A 23076-nucleotide genomic window follows, 5' to 3' on the forward strand; every position below is an offset into this window, starting at 1 on the left:
TTGACCTGGCTGTAACACAGAGATCCATTCTCATTACTACATTATCCACTTACTGGCATTCTCTGAACTCACACTTTTGACTTCCTACTATCATAAAGGAATCCTTGGTATTTAATTGAGTATTAATAACCTTTAATTTCATCGTAACAAGGTTATACATCCCAGACTATTTGAACACCATTTTGCATGGGAAAACTTTACTGCTGAACAACAATTTAAGTCTATCCAACAAGGGCTCCTTTTGGTAGAGTAACAGTTCATTCAGCAAGCATTTATTAAATATCCATGTCCATATTGTACAAATGAAGGTTTGTACAATGTAAATGCTCATCGGACTCAACATCTTCCATGTGTAGCTGTGACCTTGGGCAAAACCCTTTGTCTCTTGGGCCTCTTCCTGTGGTGAGATTGGACTAATGTCTCTAAAATCCTTCCTAGCTCAGACGCACTGACTCAAAGATGGAAGGTTCACAAATAATTCTTTTGGGGGTACTTATCGTGGCTGTATTAACAGGGAAGTACCCTAGATTACTTCTGTAGGGTAGTCATGCTGTTGAAAGTTAGCTGACCATTTATTTGTCAAGTATGTGGCAAAAGAAATGTTTGCTCAAGTGCAGTTAGGATTAGGTGGAATCCCTTTTACTTGGATTCAGTACACATGAAGAGAGGACACCAGATGCTGTATCCAACATACTGTCTTTTTGTACTATGAACACCTAAATCTTATGAGATAACAATAAACAATTTCTCACACTTGTATAAACAGCATTTATTGTACAGAGTGCTCTGAAGAAATATGACAGTTCTGGTCTCAAAAGAAGAATATGTACAGCCAAGCTTCTATTAATACGTCTATTTTGTCCTGCAACACTGGAAAGGGAATGTGTGGCACAAAACAAAAACAAAACCCTTTTAAGTTATAAATCAGAAATAAACACTTTTAAAAAGGTTTCATTTTATGGTAGAAATATAAAAATTATGGTTTATGGGTGAAAGTTTAAAACAAACCCCCCCCCAACAATGGAAGTAGTTTTTAACACTTAGTAACATAGTTTTTGCCTTTTAAACCAACTTGTGAATTCCAATTGAGGATAAAAGTGTTTAAAATCTAAACATAAATAAATGGACAGTGCTGCTCCAAAACAGCTCCATAAAAGCAACTCACAGTACGCCGCATAGATGTTCTCTGTAAGAAATAATACAGTTTCTTCAACAGTGCCAGGAAATAGGCACTAGAAAAGTATCTTAAGTGTTGCAGTTTGCAACTCAAAGTCCATCTCACTTCTGTGCCGTACACAATAACACCATGTAATGTACCAAGACAACTTGTAAAAAAAAAATACAAATGTGAGAAAACAGTTACGTTGTTTTCCTGAATCCTTTTAGAATAGGGTAAATGTTTTCAAATGCTTCATATATCTCTGCTCTGACCTTAGCACCTAAGGGATTGACAAGAGAAAAGAAAGTTGTTTAAAGCACATTTTATAAACATCCATTCAATTTACTTAAATGCACCAAACGCTAAGTGGTGACTATGTACAGGGGGCTGTGTTAGGTATGATAAGGGTGTAGGAAGTCCTGCCCTCACAGAACCCACAGTCAAGTGCAAGGATAATTCGTGCCCCACTCCCCATCATTTTAAGAGTCTGTGTGTATCTCTGTCACACTCATGTGAGAGCGCGCGCGCGCACACACACGTGTGCATGGATGTGTGCCCTGCACTCATTTTGGACTTTTTGACTTCTCCACTATCCACTGGGTATCTTCAGCTTTCTTTTGCGTATTGTATCCCGCTATTAGACTGTAGGTTCCTTGACCACAGGGATTAACCTTGTCATATCTGTATCCCTAGTGCTTACTACCATGCCTGTCACATAGTAGGTACTTAATAAATGTTTACTAACACACAATGCAATGCAATAAATGCAATCACTACAAAGGGAGGGGGGAACACCAGGGAAAGGCTTCATGGAGGTGGTGGCACCTGAGTTGGGCTCTAGAGGCATTCTTAACTTGGGTCCATAAACTTTTTTTAAAATGTGATAACTATAGTTCAATATAAACTAATTTCCCTCGTAACCCTATGTGTTTTATTTTATGCATTTAAAAGTATTAATCTGAGAAAGGTTCCATTGGTTTTACTAGACTGTCAAGGGGCCATGTTATGAAAAGGTTAAGGACCCCTGCTGCAGAGAATGCAAAAGGAAAAGAGGACAAATATCATGAACCAAGGCAAGGAGGCCCAATAGGTCTGGGGCATGCCTGATGCAGGAAGGATACACAGGGGAGTAATATGAGCTAAGGCTGGAAGGTACAGTGGTACTTTATGAAAAGTTTTGCTTGTGGGATTGTGACCTTAAAACACTGTCAATAATCTTGGTCTTAGAGAAGACATGAGGAAATGCTCCTCCTTCCTTTCTTTGTAGGAGTGAAGGACTATGGCTATGGAATGGGGGCATATGCTGTCAAACAGGATAAGCTTATTGAATGATTTTGCTTAAGGCTTTTCCCCACTTTGTTACCAGGGAAAGTGCTCTGGGGGTAGGAGGAGGAAAGGGGCAAAGCTTTAAATAACTAATGATTTTAAAACAAAGGGCTTCAAAACTTCAAAATAACACAATGCCAAAACAAAGTATTTAAACTTCTCCAAACTCAAGTAGATTTAAGAGACAAGTAGTTAACACATGGGTAACTAATTATTTTTAATATTAATCATTGACCCATATGGCCAATTAAAACTCTAGTATGTCAAACACCTTACAACTTACCAGTTAATACAACTTTTCCTGAAACAAAAATAAGCAGGACAATTCTGGGCTTGATCATTCTGTAGATTAGTCCAGGAAATAACTCTGGCTCATAACTAAAGGAAAATGAAAAAGAAAGTTAGTAACTATATGGGGTTTCCTTTAGCTAGTATTTTGAAGGCCTGGTTCATTACATCACTTAAAATTTGAGAGTGTTACTGTTAAATTCACTCATTTGCAAATGCCTTTGTAATTTTCCCAGACCTTTGAAATTATTATTTTTAAAAATTTGTGAGCACAGGTACATGTTTAATTCAAAGAGGGTAATTCAGTTTGACTGGAGCACAGAAAACATAAAGGGGAGTAACAGCAAAGGGAAGGCTATAAACTAGGCAGGGTGGTACCAGATTTTGAAGGATCCTGAATACCATACTAAGAGTCCTAGAAAATTTTTGAGCAATGGAGTTAAACAACCAGATTGATGCATGAAAGATTTCTTAGTAAGGAAGACTTGTTCTAAAGAGGTGGCTGTGAAAATAGAGAAGAAAGGATGGAAAGGAGAGATGCCACAGAGAAGGAATGAACAAGACTCACAGTTGGATATGAAAATTAAGGGAGAAGGGTGAATCAAAGATAAAAACCAAGGTTTTTAACATGGGAGACTGGACTGCTGTCACAGACGGAAACAGTAAAGTCAGTAGGAAGAGAAAATGTAGAAAAAAAGGACTGATGAGTTCAGTGTTGGACAGGTTAGGTTTGGGGTGTTTGTTAACATCTCAGCAGACGTACTGAAGGCAGATGGAGGTGTGAGCCTGTTGGATACCATGTGGGCAGATATAACAGTTAAGGCTCTCAATAGTTTGTGAAGAGAAAGGAAGAGAGAGAGAGAAAGAGAGAGAGAGAGAGAGAGAGAGAGAGAGAGAGAGAGCAAGAGCAAGCAGAGGATGAAGAGTCAGCAAAGGAAATAGAGAAGGGGTCAGAGAGGTAAACACAGGTAAATTCTACCAATTCACCAAATATCTATCAGGCACCAGAAGCTTACATTCTTTTGGGAGGATACATGGACACACAAAAAAATAAATCCGGGGCAATTTGAGGGAAAAACACTAACAATGAAGATCAGATGAGGCTTATGGAGGAAAAGACAGCTGAGCTGAGACTTTTAGGGAAAATAAAGATTTGAGACAGAATTGAAGAGGAATTGTGTTCTAGGCATGGAAATAGTCTGAGTTGAATACATGAGTGGAAAATAAGACTGATGAGTTTCGGGAACACTCTGGCTTGACTGAAACACAGGGAAATAAGGTGAAATAAGCCAACAGTATCACACAGGAGGCGGTAGGTCAATATTGTCAAATGCTGTGGAGAGGTCATAGTGAATGAGGCCATAGATTTGATAATGATTTCAACTGAACAAATAAATGTGCCTACTATGTGCCAAGCCACCTAGCATCATGTCCCCGTATTAAAGAGGGGACCATGCTCTATGAACAAAACAGAATTTCAGTAGTTCAAAAGAAACTTGAGATGCACAAATTTAGAGAGATCTTCACATTTTTACCCAGAGTTGCAAACTCAATATGGGCCAATAATGACACACACACACACACACACTCACACACATGCACGTTCACAAACAAAAAAGCTAATGAAATTTTAGGTTACATTAATATCATATAATCTCAGAGTTAAGAAGAGATCTTAATGACCATATAATAGAAACATGGCATCCAGAACAAGGCAGTGGTAGTTTTACTGTAGTCAGCCCTGGCTCGCTGTGTGATCTGAAGACAAATAGCTTTTCTTTTCCTCAGTTTCTACCTCTCCATCCCTTCCTGTGTATTATTTTAGGAATGATGTAGTATTCAGGGGAGGCTTATCAGGACAGTGACAGGCCTGGAGACCATATTATACACAAGCCAACTGAAGAAACTGGTTTAGTCTACAGAAAAGACTCCACTGGGTGGAGGTGGGGATAGACACAAGGGCTAAGAGGAGTGGGTAGACAGGATGACTGTCTTCAATTATCTGAAAGGCTATCATGTGGCCAGTTTTTAAGCTTAATTTACCTGGTCCCAGGAAGCAGAGCTAGGGGTAATGAGTGAAAATTCTTGAGAGGGAGACAAGCTTAAGAGAAAGAGAAACCTCCTAATGATTAGAGCTATCCAAAAAGAGAGGGAGTTGCTCTCAGAAGTGGTTGGTTTCCCACCACTGGAGGTTTCTAAGCAGAAGCAGGCTGACCAGCTGTAGGTATTGTGAAGGAGATTTTCAGTCAGGTTCGAGTTGGAGGAGCTTGTAAAATGACAGTGATCAGAGTTGAGTAGGGAGACAAGTGATGCTAGAACTGGAGGGAAGGGAGGAAAGATTAGGTTTAGCATTTGTGTGGGGATGCAATAGAGAGAAAGTTAAGAAGTCTTTCATTTTCATAAAAAGGATCTCCAATAAATCAGTTATTTCTGTGAGTCAAAGCTTCCAAGAAGTTCAATTCTAGTTGTGTAGTTTTTAACTTCATTAACTATTCTATTTAAGTCTCTCAGACTTTCATCCGCATATAGTTTATAACCAAAAGGTGAGGAAGCCTACTTTGGTGATCTGCCTGGCAGTAAGATACATGGTAATGCTATGTTGCTTTATGGAAGTCTGCCCTTAACAACCAGGAAAGTTTCTTATTTCAGTGCAAATGTCGCTGCACCATCTATCTTTGACTTATCTGATATTCTGATCAGTTACAACTTCCTAAAAACTGTTTCTACTATGGATGAATAACAAATATTACCCCCACACATGAACTGCCAAGACTTGGTCCCCTTTATGGCTATTTTTCATTCCTACTCTACAAATCTCTTTTCATATTAGAAAAAATGATGCGGCCAAAACCATAGGAGTGAAATCAAATTAATTCCAAAGGGAATTCTGATTTGATGACACGGACTAAAAGCTGGAAAATTAGCTGGTAAAGATAGAAGATTTATAGATAGCCTAGGCAGCTAATAGGAAACTTTAAAATTTTGGATACAATTACAGGTGTTAGAAGCATCGTCTCCAACACAAATTTCTCACATTTTTTTCCTTACCTGCTAAATTGTTGATGTGTTAGTACCAGCCCTTCTAATCTTATGGGAAACTTCACATCGCAGCTCCCCACCATATTTTGAATCTTAAAATCCAAGAACTTGGCTGGAAAGCCCAATTTCTGTACAACTCTGGCATATTTCCTGGCTGCTAATCTGGACTGTTCTTCACTGAGGAGAAAAAACACAAAAATATTTCCAGCCCCAAATAGTCAAAAGACATCAGGCAAAACATGTACTATAAAAGAAACAAATGTCTCTTCTGGTAACCAGCCACCAACAGGAAAGAAGAACACTATTTAAATGATAAAGCAAATTACGACTGTTCTTTAATGTTCTATTAGGAAATTTGCCTCAAGCTTTGGCTCTTTGTGACATTATTTAATAATTGTCCCGAATTTCCAAGGAAAAGTAGGAAAAGGAAGGAAGAAAGAATAATTCTACTCTTACTGACTCCCTACCTCATTCTCATTCAGACCTCAATAGCCCTGTGAGGCAAGCACCATTAGTATTATCACCTCTACTTTACAGATAAAGCACTACAGAGAAGTTAAATCATCTGCTCACGGCATACAGCTACGTAAGTGTTGGAGACAGGATTCAAATCTGGTTGTGACACAGTACAACTCTAATGCTTTTTCCTTTATACCAAGCAGCCTTTCATATTCTTAAAGCTGATGCTCCTGAAGGTTGTCTTCTCTACCCTCCTCCTCTCTTCTCCCTCAGTAGGCAATTTAATTCATTCCCTGGGCTTCAACTATGCCCTCTTTCCTCAATTCCAGACCTACATTAGTTTCCTATGTGACACCTCTATTGGGATGTTTCATTGACAACTCAAATACAACCTGTGTAAAACTGACCTTATCAATTGATTCATTACTTCTTTCAGCAGCACCATCATTTGCCCACTCTGAAAAGCTCAAAGACTTAAATGTTCTTTTTGGCAGTTCCCCCTTCTTTCCTCCTATCTCACCAGTCAGTATCTCTCCCATCCACACCATTATTGCCACTCCCTAGCATGAGCATTCTGCCTTGTTATACTCCCCTTTCTTCCCACCACCCCCAATATCTCCTTTACTGTGCAGCTAATCTTTTTTATTCACATTTCAGTTCATGTTACTCTTCTGCTTCAAACACCTCAATGAATCCCCACTGGCTACTCAGTAAAGTTCAAACTCATAGCCTAGCACTGAAGGGCCTCATTTTTCCAGACTGATTTCACACCATTGCACTCTAGCTACAGGGCCACTCACCCTCTTCCTAACACAGCTGTGCTTTCCCCGTGACTTCTGCTCACGTGGTTCCTTCTCCTTAGAAATCTAAATGCATTCTTTAGAGTCCATTTCAAATCCTACTTCCTTTCTTGCTTTGCAGTTAGTGATGCCTGTTTACTTCCTGCATCTCAGGTGGCACTCATACCTCTTTTATGTGTTTAGCATGCTCCAGTGTTTTTTATATTTTAATCATATCCCCCACTAAGGGTTTCTTATCTAAATTTTGTATCATTCCTCTGCAGCCCATGCCCTACACACAATAGGGACTTTCTCTAGCTCATTTTACAGATGAGGAAACTGAGGCAAATGGAGTTAAGTGCCTTACCGAGGGTCACACAGCTAGTAAGTGTCTGAGGCCAGATTTGAACTCAGCAAGATGAGTCTTCCTGACTCCAGGCCTGACACTCTATCCACTACAACACATAGCTGCCCATTAAAAAAAAAAAGGCAGTGGAAGAATGGTAAAAGTAAAAATATTTATGGAACTGAAATACAAAACATCATGTCATAGTGCATATTTATAAGAAGTTTCCTGTTCTGAAAAAAGTCACTGCACTTTTAAAAGGAAAAGATGAAGCAAAGGAGTATCTTATTTCTATCCAAAAGTCTACTTTGCCTGTTTCTTTAGCCCAGTGATGTCAAACTCAAATAGAAAGAATCCTTGGAGCAGTATACTGACTTAGAAAACCACAAATGAACATTATCTATGTTGTGTTATATTTTTATTTGTTTTGTTAAACATTTCCCAATTACATTTTAATTTGGTTCATGTAGTAGTTTCATAGCTCTGCTCTATCCTATGTAAACAAATAAGACTAAGAAGGGACAATCATTTGTGATGGGGCCAAGGTGGAGTGAAAAACCAAACTACTCTATTTTTCCACTTTCTGAAAGAAAAGGGCAAAAATCAAAATGCCCACAATAATATTCTCCTCCTTGTTTTTTGCTACATGCTACCATATTTGTGGTTGGCAAGGAAAAGATTTTGTAATGGCCAAATTTTGCTAGAAAAATTGTTAGAAAATATTCACATTATGACTGTTAGCAAATACAGATGGGAAAAAAAAAAAAGCACACTGCACAGCATACATTTATTCTTGATGATACATTTGTGACAATGATAAACAGAAAAAAGTTGCTATTGCCTAGAGCAGGGGTCCCAACAGTGTGATCTGTGTCCCAAGACTTACTCAGGAGGGACATGTGAGGTTAAAACTCTTCATTAACAGGACTAAGAGGTCATTTGCCTCTTCTTTTCCTATTCTTCCTTTCTCTAGCTACTTGTCTTTGTGCGGCCAGATTTTCTTAATATACTTCAACCAAAATAAAAAAACAGCAACAGAATGAATCTAGAAGCAGACCGAAGAATACAGGTGTCTTCTTTTAAACCATTGTAGCATTGTAGTAAACCATTAAAGCAATGTCATTCTCTGCATTAAAAAATTTTTGGAAAATAGTTATTTTTCATAAAAATGTTATTTATGTTAACATGTAATTGGCTTACTTTAAAATGAGTATTTTAAAACACTTATCAGTTTTGATTTTAAATATGGTAAATATTGATAGCTATAACTCATATTAAAAAACTCTTTGGGGTTCTCAATTTTTAAGAGTATAAAGGAGTCCTGAGACCAAAAACTTTGAGAACCACTGGCCTAAGAGCTTGGAAGCTAATTTTAGTAACAGAATGATATTTAAAACATCAAAGCACACTTTTAATTCATCCTTTGCTCCCAAACCCCAGGGTTCATGGTCTTTTCCTTAAATGTTCACTAAGAAGAAAGCGATGCTGCTCACTCCTACCTTTTAGCTCCTGTGCATACCATCTTCCCAGAACTGAAAATAAGGGCAGTAGTTCTTGGCTCTCTTATTCTCATGATGACTGCGGCGAAACGCTGAAATGTTATCACAGAAAATCCTTAGTTACTGAACAAGCAGCGATTCTACTAAACAATGTAAGACTTGACTTACAAAGCATTCAATGCCAATGATTCCTTCTGAAGGTCTTACTCTAGAAGACCTTTCTGAAGCGAAACAGCAATTAGCTAGAAGGTATTAGTGCTGTGGATATTACCATTTTCAAAAATTCCCATTTGCTCAGTGTATATTTTGTTCAGTTTCATTTTTTAAAATGTCTTTTGTTTTAACATTGCCTCATATTCCCCCCATATCCCTGCCCCTCTCAAAGATCCACCTAACAAAAAATTATTTAAAAGAGAAAAAAAATTCAGCAAAAGTGATCAACATGCTGAAAAAAAAAATCTGACAGTATACATAATGTTCCATACTCATGGTGGCCCCCAACCCCCCACCTCTATAAAGCAGCCAGGGAGGGTTTCTTCTCACGTCTCTTCTTTGGGACCAAGCTTATTCTCTACAATTCTACAACATTTATTTTTGATCACTTTGTACTGATTTCCTCCTATTTACACTGTTGTAGTCACTGTGTATAGTTTTCTTCTTACTTCACTCTGCATTATTTCATGTGAGTCTTTCCATACTTCTCTGTGTTCATCACATCATTTCTACAGTGCAATGGTATTCCATTACATTCATGTGGCACAACTTATTTAGGCATTCTCCAACTGAGAACTGTTTCCAGATCTTTGCTATAAGAAAAAGCCCTGCTACAGATATTTTGGCGTATATGGAGGCTTTCTTTCTATTCTCTCTCTAGGAGTATATGCCTAGCAGAATCTCAATTTTTTTCAGGTCCTCAGAGACAATATTCATAAAAAGTATATGGAAAGAATGGCAGTCTCCACACTAGTACTCCACACATATGCAGTTCCGCTTAAAAATATCATATCAATGCAAGACAAAAAGAATGAAGGTTTCATGTTTAGCACTGACTTAACAGTACCAGTCTTCATTTGTCAATGATAAGGTAAATTTAACGTATGCCTCCAGGAGAGTTTCTTTGGGAAGGAAAGTTAGGTAAGAGGAAGAAAATAGTTTTGAGTTTTCAGAATATTATTTACTCATGATCTAGAAGAGCTTTATCTGTCAGTTAAATTTTACAATATCCACTAGAAAATATGTGGCAATTCTTTTACCCATGGTAAACAAAAGCAGGGAAGATCCCCCTAAAGTTATAATGAACCTGTGCTTTAAGCTAGAAACAAACTTCAGAGCAGCTGTCAACTTCTACTAGCCACTGAAAAATATTTCTGTTTAAAGACTATCACTTTATAAGTAAAAAGTAGTATTCTGGGCTTTACAGCCTTGTTTCAGAGATTGAAAACATGACACAAGCTCCTCAATTCTGGATTTACTGCCATTTCAATTCTTTTACCTCCAAGCAGGATGTGGTCTGATATAATTTTAAATTTTGAGACTATTAAACTAGCTTTTACCTTAGGATTGTATTCAGCATTTCGGGCACGAAGTGCAATGGTTTTTAGGTCGAGTTTACAACCAAGGTTCACTGTGGATACAATGTTCCTATAAACAATTTAAAGAGAAAATATGAATAATTTACATAATTACTTAACCACTAGATTGTACTAACATACAGAATGGACTAGGATTAACAGCTGCATAAGAATACTAAACTCTTGAGGCCTGCCTAAAAAACCAATGAGTTTAATATAAATGAAGACAAAAGAGAACAAAACAGTCTACTTATTCACAAATTGGAGCAATACAAGTAAATAAGATAGACCAAACTTATCTTCTAAAGTAAATGTCAAAAGGAGATAGATTCAGGCTCTATGTTACTGTCTTCTATTTGGGACAAAGGACTCTGACTCCTTTTCTTGATCAAATGGGCTACCACTGACCAAAGAGAAAAAAATTTATCTGTGGAAGGAGGACTGGAAGGGGAAAGAATATTTAAATCAGGCTCTGATCAGCAGGTTAATTTTAATTATTGTCTATTCAGGGGAGTAAACAAAGGATCCTCTTGATTCCCATTATTTCAAGTTCACATGTTCTATTTAATCTGACAAATAATTGCTTAGTGCCTTCTATACAGCACAAAATTATAAGAGTTAGAGGCAGATAAAATATAAAGAATAATACCCTGCTCATTTACAGAGGCTTCTTTGAGATTTGTAAAAAATAAGCCAAGTTTTAACTAAGGTATTACTATGGATATCCCTAAAACGAATATACAAACCTTCAAAAAAAAAAACCACTTTCCCTACTAATTCAGTGGAAAGAAGGAGATAGATATGCTAGACATAGATAGACTTACTGTAGCTGCGGTACAATTCCAGAGCTTTCGGATGCAGGTGTGGCTGGTGTAATGGGGGTCATGGGGGTCATTGGGGAAGGATACAAGGGCGTAGTGCCCGGCAGAGGTGCCGTGGTAAGAGTCTGTGAATGGAAGAGCTGTGGGGTTTGGCCAGAAGTTCCCTGCGTTGCTTGCTGAGATGTGGACTGTTGGGCAGCTTGCTGCTGCTGCTGCTGCTGCTGCTGTTGCCTCTGCTGCTCTTCCAGAATAGAAAGACTGCTAGTGCTCTGGACAGGTTGGGGAGTCAGTCCTGTACCATAGGGCATCATTGGGCTAAAGATAGGAATTCCAGGAGTCATGGCACCCTGTAGAGAACAAGAATAAAATAAGTTACACAGGTATTTGGCTGAGTGCATATGGTTTGACTGGCATCCGACATTAGTAAAATGTAGGGAAGAGGATGTCCTCATTTTAGTATTCAGCATTTTCAGTTGTAGTTTTTTATAAAGCATTTATGCTCTGAGATCCTTTTTAAATCTGAGAAACTGAAAACAAAAAAAGAGACTGCTCTCAAAAATTACCAAAAGTGCCTAAAAGAGTTGAACTCTACTCCTCACAAAAAAGGGCAAAAATCAACAGTTTTCCATCATCTACCTGAATATCCTGCAATTCTCAAATGCTCCCTAACTTTTCAAATCATACTCATATAGATTATTTTGTCCTCACAAATACAGAGCTAGTTAAGAACAGCACGATTATCCCCAACTTTGCAGTTTAAACAAGCCTCAGTTTCTTCAAGATTACAGCACTAGCTAGTGGCTGTGCAAGGGAGTTTAGGACCCACACCTTCCATTTATCTCTGCTCTACTAGACCATAAGTGCCAATAACCAACAGATACTGGAGATTTGCAACTCTTCCCTACCTGTAACATAGGGCAGAAAGTATGAATTCTTCCTACTTCATAGGAATAGAATGTTTCTGTTAAATAGTTTCCACCACCCAAAACACTGGTAGAAACAAGACAGACTAGAAACGGGGGAAAAAGCCACATCACTAAAGCTCTAACAATATGTGCAGTTTTCCTACTTGATTAAACTTTCTACTTAAGGCTTCATAAACACATTTATAGCATGCAGAACAACCTGATTCACACACCATTTAGAGCTGATGCAAAGTAATCTTTACTACTAGATTTTTAAAAAATAGGCCTATGGTTTAGGATTTTTAAACATATAGGCTTAAGGATAAAACTAGAAAGCTAATATTTATCACAAACTTTTAAAAATCTAACTCTATGATTATCTGGTATACCTCCAGGATTTATCCAGAAATTAGGTATTCCCCTTGTAAAAAATACTTTTACTAGTTTAAAATAAAATCCTGACTACGACAAAAGCTTTCATAATTTCTATTCAAAATCTGATGGAGTTGTCTGAACAAACAGTAACAACACAAGGTTCAAACGATAAATGCAAATCCATGCCAATATTTAACAATTCACCTCCCTTCCCTCCCTCTTACCTGTCCCTTACAATGCAGCTTTCTACCCATGGTCCAGCTGTATTACCTGAGGAGAGGCCAAGCCCTGGGCATAAGGCGGCAAGCTGTTGTTTTGATCCATGATGTTCACTTCCTTCTCAGACAAACCAAAGAGTTCCGCTCCCTCTGCTTCAGTTTGGCCTTCAAAGCATCACAAGTATTTATGTCTTAGCTCCCTTCAAAACTCTTTAGGTTATATCCGCTTCAAGGAAATGTGATGTCTCTTGAGGGAAAAAAAAATCTGGAGCTTAAACAGGGAAACAATGTAAAACCAGGCATCACAAATACCAACAATTAATACTGTATTCCTCTGCACCTCACACTGCTAGATGCCGTATTCTTCCCACACCTCCAGGTTTATCATGTCCACGAAAATGTTCATATCACATAGCAATACCTTGTTTGAATCTACGGTGTGAAAGCTGCTCATTTGAGCAAATTCAGTATCGGTGACAATTAACTCATGTCACCTAAGCATGTCAACTATGCCACATAAAGGTTGTGACCACTATAAAAAAAGATTAATTTTCGCATTCTTAGGCATGTTACAGGCAATGTGTATTATTAGTCCCAAAATACTGAGCAACAATTGTGAACCTGTTGCTCTTTTAGATACCAGTCACAAAGCATAGCCTCTACTTGTTAATTTATAATTTAAAGCAAGGGGGTTTTTAAATCTTTTCTGGACCCCATGGCAGTTTAGTGAAGTTTGTGAACGCTTTCTTAGAATGAGTTTTTCAGTGCATAAAGTAAAATACACAGGATTACAAGGAAATAAATTATGTTAAAACTTATCAAAATATATTTTTAAAAAGTTTCTTGGACCCAGGTTGAGAACCCTTGATTCACAGGGTTGAATGATGCATTCTGATGAAACAAACAAATATATACATATGTACATACATGCATGCATATATTTTTTGGTCCCAAACCATGATTTCATCCCTGTAGGGAACTTCCTATTCCAATCAAGCAGATAAGCAACTTGGACACTGGAAAATTAAGTGACTGGCCCGTGATCATGTAACAGAGACTTGAACCTAGGACTTCATGACTGGAAGGCTGTTTCTTTACCTACATTCCGTACTGTTTCTGAAATACACATATTACACACTTAAAAATCATACATTTTGCTAATTGTTTCTTTATAGCCTTTTAGAAAAAGTCTACAAGTTGTTTTAGGATTATGCTGTACACCGTGAAGGGGGAATACTGTAAATATAAGCATATCCAAAGAAGGGCTATAATAGAGAAAGCGAGGCAATAAAGTAACTGCAAAGTCTGGCGGAGATGGGAAAAGATGCCTTAGAGAAAGCTGTGGGGGAGCAGCCTAGTCATTTCTAGCCCGTAGAGGAAGCTGGGCTTAGAAGGAAAAGATTCTAAGAAAGATGCCAAGATCTTTTTGTTTCTGTAATGGTCCATAAACTCTTTGATCTGTACCCTTATTATGGCAAAAGAAATGAGAAATCTGTTACTATGGACCCTTTAAATTCCTAATTATCTCCTGCTTCAAAAGGGGAGACACCCATTTTTGTTCAAGTTAAAATTTATACGTTTAAAAATATTCTTTACAATTTGAATTTTGGAGCAGCCCCTGTACCAACTAGAGGTCCCTTCAATTAAAAGCAGGCACTCTTGTTGCAAGAATATCAGGAACCATTTGCAAGGTTGTAGTGTCACAGAATAAGACTTGAATTTGGAGTAGTAGGCCCTGGTCTTGGATCCTAGACCCTAACTATCTCAGACAAGTTACTGATACTTTCTAGGCATCAATGTTTTTATCTGAAAAATATAGGTGATCCCTCAGGTTTTTTTCCCAGCTCTAAAACTTATTATCCCATTATAAGTTGAATGTTCACAGTAAATTTGAAATTTCTAAAAAAGTTAGTCTACCAAGATTAAAAAAACGGTACTTCGTGCTATTTACAATAACTAAGAAATTTAAAAGTGCAAAAAAATGCTTTTGCTGTTGCTCCAACTTATTCTGTTTACTTAATATTGCAATGGGAATTTTACACACACACACACACACACAGACACACACACATGCGTGCGCGCGCAATCCAACCCTTGATGTTGTCACCTCTTGATTTACTACTACCATAATTATAGCTTATACCACGCTGTATAGTTAATAAATACTCATAATGTTGGCAGTATAACTGATGAGGAGGGAAGAGACATTGGGGTGGTAAAAACTCGACAAGACTTGGCACCTTACTGAATGTGTGTGGGGAGGAATAGTTTAGCAGCTAGGACCACTGAGGGTCCATGCCACGGTCTAAGAATATGGTGAGTATCACCAATCAAAACAGAAAAGTTGTGAGGCCTGGTAAACATACATCAGTCTAGTTTCAGGCAGATCAAACATCCCAATAGATGTTAGGAGGACATTCAGGAATAAAATGTCTGATGTTTAAGAGTCACTATAGGATGCAGAACTAGAACTGTTTGGGGTTGGATACAAAGACTTGAGAGTCTCTGCAGAAATGTGATCATGGAACTTTTGGGAACAAGTAAAATCAGCAAGAGGGATAGTACTGCCAAATAAGAGAAGAGGACCCAGGAGACGGTCTTAAGTGATACCCATCATTTAGGCAAAGACGGTACTCGATCAAAAGATTCTGGAGACCAAGGCTATATCCCTTGTTGTTCAGTCCTGTTTGACTCTTCCTGATCCCATGGACCATACTGTCCACAAGGTTTTCTTGGCAAAGATACTGGAGTGATTTGCCATTTCCTTCTCCAGTGGATAAAGACAAACAGATGTTAAGTGACTTGTCTAAGGTCATAAAGCTGTCTGTTTCATGTAAAAATGGGCATGATAAAAGAAAAAAAATGGTAGAGACTTAACAAGCAGAAGAGATTAAGTAGAGGTGATAAGAATACACAAAAGAACTATACAAGAAAGATCTTAACATCACCAAAGGGCCAAACATCCCACAAAATGAAGTCAAGTGGGCCTTAAGAAGCACTGCTAACAATAAGGTTGGTGGAGGTAATGGAACTCCAGCTAAGCTATTTAAAATCCTAAAAGATAATGCTGTTTTAAGTGCTGCACTCAATACAGCCAGCAAATCTGGTAAACTCAACAGTGGCCACTGGATTGGAAACAATCAGGTTATGTTCCAATCCTAAAGCAGGACAATGCTAGGGAATGTACAAATTACTGAACAATTGCACTCATTTCACATGCCAGCAAGGTAATGCTTCAGATCCTGCAAGCTGGACTTCAGCAATACGTGAACTGAGAATTAGCAGACGAGCAGGCTGGCTTTCAAAGAGGCAGAAGAAGCAGACACCAAATTGCCAACATTCAGTGGATTATGGAGGAAACAAGGAAGTTCCAGAAAAACATCTACTTCTGCTTCACTAACTATACTTAAAGTCTTTGACTGTGTGGATCACAACAAAATGTGGCAAGTCCTCAAAAAGACAGGAGTGCCAGACTGTCCTACTTGTCTCCTCAAGAATCCATGAGGGTCCAGAAGCAAACAGAACCAAATGTGGAACAACTGACTGGTTTAAGATTGGAAAAAAGAGTACAACAAGGCTGTATATTGTCACTTTATTTATTTAACTTATATGCAGAGTATATCATGCAAAATACCTGGAGGAATCAAAAGCTGGAATTAAGGTTACTGGGGGAAATATCAATAAACTCATATATGCAGATGATAGCACTCTGATGGCAGAAAGCAACGAGGAATTAAGAAGCCTCTTGATGAGGGTGAGAGAGTATGAAAACTGGCTTGAAGGTTAACACAAAAAAAAAAACCAACCTAAGATCTTGGCAACTGGTCATTTCCCGGCAATCAGAGGCAGAGGAAATGGAGGCAGTGTCAGACTTTATATGCCTGGGCTCAAAGATCACCACAGATGGCAAATGCAGCCATGAAATTAAAAGAGGTTAGCTTCTTGGTAGGAAAGCTAGGGCAAATCTGGACAGCAGACTAAAGAAGCAGAGACATTACCTCGCCTACAAAAGTAGTATAGCCAAAGCTATGGGTTTTCCAGTAGCAATGTATGGCTGTGAGAGTTGGACTAAAAGGGAAGCTGAGGGCTGCAGAATTGACACTTTCAAATTGTGGTGTGGGAGGAAAGTTTTGAGAGTCCCTTTTTAGAATTAATTCAGGCTATTCACTGGAAGGTCAAATATTGAAGCTGAAGCTTAAATACTCTGGCCACATAATGAGAAGACAGGACTTATTGGAAAAGACCTTGATGTTGGGAAAGATTGGAGGCAAAAAGAAATGAGGACAGCAGAGGATGGGATGGATAGATAGTGTCATGCATGAACTTGGACAGATTTTGAGAGATAGTAGTAGGACATGGAGTCATGAAGAGTTGGACATGACTGAAGAACAACAACAAGAACAACAACTTTCTGAGTTCCAGCCCAATACTCTATCCATTGAATTACCTGATGTATCTCTAGCACAGTATTTTTCATGTAGTAGCTATTTAATATAATATGAAGTGAATATGCAAAAAGGTAAAAAGGACACAAATATTTTAAATCAATTTTACTTATGAGCAGTCTTAGTGAACAAACATTTCTTAGGGGGAAGGCTTGATTTAAGAAGCAGCTAACAGTATGTGAATGATAGGACTCAAGCAAGCATGATCTATCAACCAATGTTTATTAAGTACCTACCATGTGCTAAGTTCTGCATCTAGAAGAGAAAATCTGTTAACCACAGAGAAATTTAAGATAGTGTTTCAATTTGGGCTATCATAGTAGCATAGACACCTAAGACCCACAGATTATAGAGTTCTCGAGTGGCATTTATTTCCTAAATTAAACAGTATGTTAAAGAAATTATCAGCTCCTCAGCAGGATGTTAATGTTGATATATCTGCATGTCAACATTCTAGTTTGAGAATTAGTTTGGGCAAGCAGAAAGCACTGGATAGGATCTAGAATAAGCCCAAGCTCCTCTGAGATAGGCCATTTTTTTTTAGAGGGAGGAAGGAAAAAGAAAGGAGAGGGGCACATCATTTACTCTGTTCTCTCACTTGCTGACTTCATCACTTCCCATGTATTCAATTGTCATCTCTATTGCAGAAAACTCCCATACTCAACCAGATACTCAATACTAGTCTTTCTCTTAAGCTCCACTTGCTTCAAGAAGTGTTTACTGGACATTTCAAATCGGCTGTCCCACAGACATCTCAAACTCAGAAAGGGCAAAATAGAACTTTTCTTCTCTCTCCCAACCAAGCTCTCTTCTGAACCTTCTCTACTACCATGAAGGACATCAATCACACTGCCTCTCAGTCACTCAACCCCACACATCCAATTACCTTCCAAATCTTGTCCTTTTAATCTTCATACCATCTCTTCTATATGTTGTCCTCTTCTCTCAACTAACACAACTACCACCCTCTTGGATGGATTACACTAGCCTTCTAATTGAAATGTCTCAGGTATCTCTCCATTCTCCATAAAACTGCCAAAGTGATCTTCCTAAAAGCACAGGTCTGATGTGTTGTTGTTTAGTCATGTCGGCCTCTTCATGACCCCAGGGACCACAGAACACCAGTACTATAGATACTGCAGTGGTCTGCCCTTTCCTTCTTCAGTGGATCAGGGCAACCAGAAGTTAAATGACTTGCCCAGGGTCACAAAGCTAGTGTCTTAGGCCAGATTTAAACCTCCAGGCCCGGTCCTATATCCAATGAGCCACCTAGAGGGCAGGAACCATGCCAGTCCCTCCCTGAATCAATAAATTCTAGTGACTGTTACCACTAGGATCGAATATAAACTTCTGTTCCTCATTTAAAACTCCTTGCAACCTACCCCCTAGTTAACTTTCCAGTCTTCCTAAACATTTTGCTCCTGCAGAGGCTCTAGAGTCCAGCTTTAGCGGCCACCTTGCTGTGCCTCACACAGGATGCTCCATCTCCAGTTTCTGTGCAATCCCCCCACAATCTCCCTTCTCACCTCCTCCTCTGGGGCTCCTGGGCTTACATCGAGTCAGCTCAAGCACCACTTTCTACAAGGGCCTTCCTCCGTCTTCCCAGCTGCTACTAAGTCACCTTGAATTTACTCTGTCTGCATCTTGTACATAACTATGTAGGTGCATGTTGTCTTCCCCACCGGACTGTAAGTTTTTTGGAGGCAGGGGCTGTTTTCGTTCTTCCTTCCTATCCCCGCGTTTAGCACAGTTCCAAACATCTAGGAAGATACTTAAGCGGTTTGTGGATTGACCCAGTGATTCCATTGGTATGAGAAACACACTCTATCAAAGAGAAAGGTTCAGAAAACTCCCTCAGCTCCAACAATCACCTCCAGATGACTTAAAAGCGTTAGAGAGCGAGCTGCATGGGGCACTGAGATTGGGCCAGGGTCACAAAGACGCCAGGGGTCAGAGGCAGCACTGGAATTCACGTTACCACCCGTATCCTATCAGAATTGTCAGCCCGCAGCGAGCGGCAGGGATGCCTCTCCCACGGGTCACCCGCACGTGCGCAACCTTCCCCCGGTACTTTCCCCTAGCTTTGGAGAAAATTACCGGGGAAATGGTCCAAATCGCAACAATGCACTGGGCCGGGGGACCGAGAAGGAGCCGGCGGGGAGTGGGCAGAGCTGCCGGCGGCCGCTGCCGCCTCCAGGACCCGGCACGCTGCGGCCGCGAGCCCTGCCTCGCGCCTCGCGCCGGTCGTTCCAGCAGCGCCCCCAGGCCCGCGCCCCCCAGCCGCCTCCCGCGCGCCCGCTAACCCTCCTCCCATCCCCCCCACCCTCCTTTCCGAAAAGCAGCCCGCGCGCACGGCGGCCGTCCCCTCGGCCGCCCCCACTGAGGCCGCTCTACCAGCTTTTCCCCCCCTCCTGAGTCTCCAGCGACGGGGAAAATCAAAAGGAATGATACCTTGAGTGGCTGTAGCCACCGCCACGGCCGGCGGAACCGGAGGTCGGCCGGAGGCAGTCTCCGCGCCCGCCACGGCGACCCGAGCCTACCCGGCCTTCCTAGCCTCTCGGCGCGCCGAGTGACGTCGCTTCCGCCATCTTTCCGTTTAGCTTCACTCTCGCCTGTATCCATTGACTTTTATAGCCATGTTCAGTGTGGGCAGTCATATAACTTCCGGAAATGTTCACACGTGACTGAGAGTGGGCGGTGCTACGACCTGTATGGGCGGAGCTGGTGGGTAAGTTCGCTCTTCTGGTGTTGGAGCTTTGGTGGCTTTTCTCCTTTAAGTCTCTGGGGGCGATGCTGGCATCACCACCACTTGTATCACTTGGCTCTTTCTAGAGAGGCACGTGCTCATGGTACCCATATTCATCAGTCGAGCTGGGCCTTTCCCACTGGGTGCAAGCGGTAGCTTACACCTTTCCTGGGAGAGTGGTTTCCAAACTTTTTGTTAGCCACACCCCTCCTAAAATGTTTTTACTACTACTCCACCCCATTCTTTTATAAAATAATCAAGCAAATAATTGCCATTGTAAGGGTTTTATGCAAATAAAATTAAGAAAAAAATTGCTACTCCACTCCCCCTTTTCAAAAAATGATCAAGTACATAATTGCCTTAATTCAGGTGTATACAAATAAAATTAAGAACAAATTACTGCTCCACCCCACCTCTTTTCATAAAATAAGCAAAGTGCCTTAGTTCGTATTTTATACAAATAAAATTAAGAAATTATTACAATTTTTATAACAAAACAAATATTAAACATACAATTAAAGTAATGTAATTTTAAACATCTAACTTTGAACCCCGGTAGGCCCACACAGGCTGTGGTACTGCGCCATTCTCTCCTCCACTAAGGTACCTCCTCTGCTCTGGACCCAAGTCTGTGGTTTGGACAGGGTTCAGCCCCTGTGGGAGCCTTGCCTTTAATAAGACCCTTCCTTTTCTTACACTCTTCAGCTAGTTTCCTCCTCTCCCAACAAATATTTCTATGGTTTCCCCTAAAGATGAAATTAAAAGGCTAATTAATAATAACTAGCATTTATATAGCACCTGAAAGTTTGCAAAGTGCTTTACAAATATCTCATTTTATTATGACAAAAATAATAATAGCTAATAACAGTGAACATCTATAAAGGCACTGTGCTAAGCACTTTACAATTATCATCTTATTAGATCCTCCCGTGAACCACCTTGGGAGGTAGGTGCTATCATTAGCCCCTCTTTACTGGTGAGGAAAATGAGGCCAGACAGAAGTTAAGTGACATGCTTAGGGTCACACAGCTACTAATGTCTTGGTCAGATATGAAGTCAGGTCTGTCTTCTTAACTCCAGGTTCAGCAGTCTATCCACTGCCATGCCTGGCTTCCTCATGAATCAGATATGGGACAAATATGTTATTCCTACACATAAAACAACATTCATAAGGTTTTTCTATAAAAATATTTAAAATGGGATTTGATAATTTAGCATAATTATGGTTACAATTTATTGGGGGAATAAAACTTAAACCTCATCAGAACATAGTTTGTGAGATTGCTGATTAGGCATTTTACATTTTACCTTGTCTCTGCACTATTCAAACAATTCCCTGTAGGTTATCTGTTGGCAAAACAGACAGGCTTGGCCTAGTCCTTTTGTTGGTGGTCAACTTATCCAAGAGCCCTAGAGTATTCTGCCCTGAGACCACCGGTCAGTTCCAATTCTATGGACAAAGAACCTAAAGACTTCCTAAACTCACAAGATCGTAGTCAAGCTTGGACACATTCACCTCAAGGCTGATGCTCGGTCACCTTGAAAAAGGCCAGCAGGGACCCAGTCAAAAGCTCATCCACTTGCATCTGTATTTCACATGGCAGTGTTGGTGGGGTAGGGAGATATTATAACCTATCCCTCCACCATCTTCATGAAGAATCTAGAGACAGCTCATTACTTGTCAAATGGAAGACTTGAAACCAAAGAGACTGAGCCTGAAGCCGTTTCTTCTTTTAACTCATACGGTACCTCACCCCCTGCTTCTGTCATGGTGGCTGAAGAGAACTAAGAAACCAACCCAAGGTCATCCAGAATGCCAAGTTTTTTCAATGCTAAGTTACCCCATGACCAAAAGTAGGCCCCAGAGCTCCCCATTGTGGTCAGCCAGAGGGCAGCTAGATGGTCCAGAGGATAGAGTCATAAAAACCTTATTTCAAATCCAGCCTCAGACACTAGCTGTGTGACCTTGAGCAAGTCACTTAACTCAAATTGGGTTAAGGCAAACAATCTCAGTTGCCTCATCTGTGAAATGAGCTGGAGAAGGAAATGGCAAACCATTGGAGTATCTTTACCAAAAAACCCAAAGGGGTTATAAAGAGTCGGACACTACTAAAACTACTGACCAACACACAACATGGTCAATCAGAAAGAAGGGCAGTTCTGAGCATTGTTCATGGGATAGCTCTAATTCAAACTCCATTACACTCAGGTATTTATTTATTGATAAACTCTTTTATATTTTGTATCCTTTAGCTCAGAGGGCTCCCCAACAAGGGAGTCTGAGTTTAAGCCGACTTGATTCATCAAGGTAGGAGGCTGACTCTAGATGAAGTCAGGTTTCTCTATTGGTCTGCTCCCATTTAGAAATCTCCAGCAAGTCTAAGAGTTGGGTCATGTTTAAGGTCTTGTCTTGGTTATCAGATGCGGAACAGTTTTTGTTTGTCCTTAATAGAAGCTGAATATACACAAAGGACTCAAGAGTTATACATAAATACATAAAACACTCAAATATTTTATGAGAGATGATGTTTAAATCCTTGGGAACTGGTGAAAGTACTAGTGCAAATGACTTGCAGACCTATATATCTGGTCCTAGTCATTACCCTTTTCTCTAATCTTGCATTACCAACTGGACATTTCTTTAAAAAAAAATTATATTTCCTTTTTTCAACAAGTAAAACTCCATCTTCTCTCCTTTTCCCCCGGTTGAGAATGAAAGGAAGAAAGCTGTTACAAACATGTAAAGTCAAGCAAAACAAATTTCTACATGGGCCATGTGCAAAAACCCTTTGTTTCATTCTGCACTCTGAGCCCTTCATCTCTCTATTAGCATATGTAATTATTAGTACTCTGGAATTGTAGTTGGTCATCACACTGATTAGAGTCCTTAATTCTTTCAAAGTTGTGTTTCTTTACCATATTGTTGTCATTGTGTAAATTGTTCTCCTGGTTCTGTTCGCTTCAGTCTGCATCAGTTCATTTAAGTTTTCTGAGGTTTCCCTGAAACCATTCCCTTCATCATTTGTAACAGCACAATAGTATTTTTTTCACATTTATATACCATAACTTTTTCAGCCATTCCCCAATTTATGGGGACTCA

The 23076-nt window shown here is 39.7% G+C and overlaps 1 protein-coding gene across 1 annotated transcript; it reads right to left on the reverse strand.

Moving 5' to 3' along the window:
- Positions 1 to 748: 748 nt before the first annotated feature.
- Positions 749 to 19774, reverse strand: LOC118856982 (TATA-box binding protein). The gene is made up of 8 exons (XM_036767568.1): positions 19682 to 19774; positions 12838 to 13032; positions 11291 to 11634; positions 10449 to 10536; positions 8896 to 8987; positions 5822 to 5989; positions 2769 to 2863; positions 749 to 1439 (listed from the first exon to the last, which is right to left on the reverse strand). Exons 2-8 carry the CDS (start codon positions 12889 to 12891, stop codon positions 1360 to 1362), a joined length of 921 nt encoding a protein of 306 aa, XP_036623463.1. The 5' UTR covers positions 12892 to 13032; positions 19682 to 19774; the 3' UTR covers positions 749 to 1359.
- Positions 19775 to 23076: the final 3302 nt, after the last annotated feature.

This window comes from Trichosurus vulpecula, chromosome 7 (genome assembly GCF_011100635.1).
Source record: "Trichosurus vulpecula isolate mTriVul1 chromosome 7, mTriVul1.pri, whole genome shotgun sequence".
Taxonomy (NCBI): Eukaryota; Metazoa; Chordata; class Mammalia; order Diprotodontia; family Phalangeridae; genus Trichosurus; species Trichosurus vulpecula.

Excerpts from the sequence above, each read along its gene's own strand:
- LOC118856982 (XM_036767568.1), bottom strand. The coding sequence starts at position 12,891 with ATGGATCAAAACAACAGCTTGCCGCCTTATGCCCAGGGCTTGGCCTCT. Across the intron at positions 10,537-11,290 it reads GGAATTGTACCGCAGCTACA|GAACATTGTATCCACAGTGA; the intron begins GTAAGTCTATCT and ends AATTGTTTATAG. Across the intron at positions 8,988-10,448 it reads ATGCTGAATACAATCCTAAG|CGTTTCGCCGCAGTCATCAT; the intron begins GTAAAAGCTAGT and ends ATAACATTTCAG.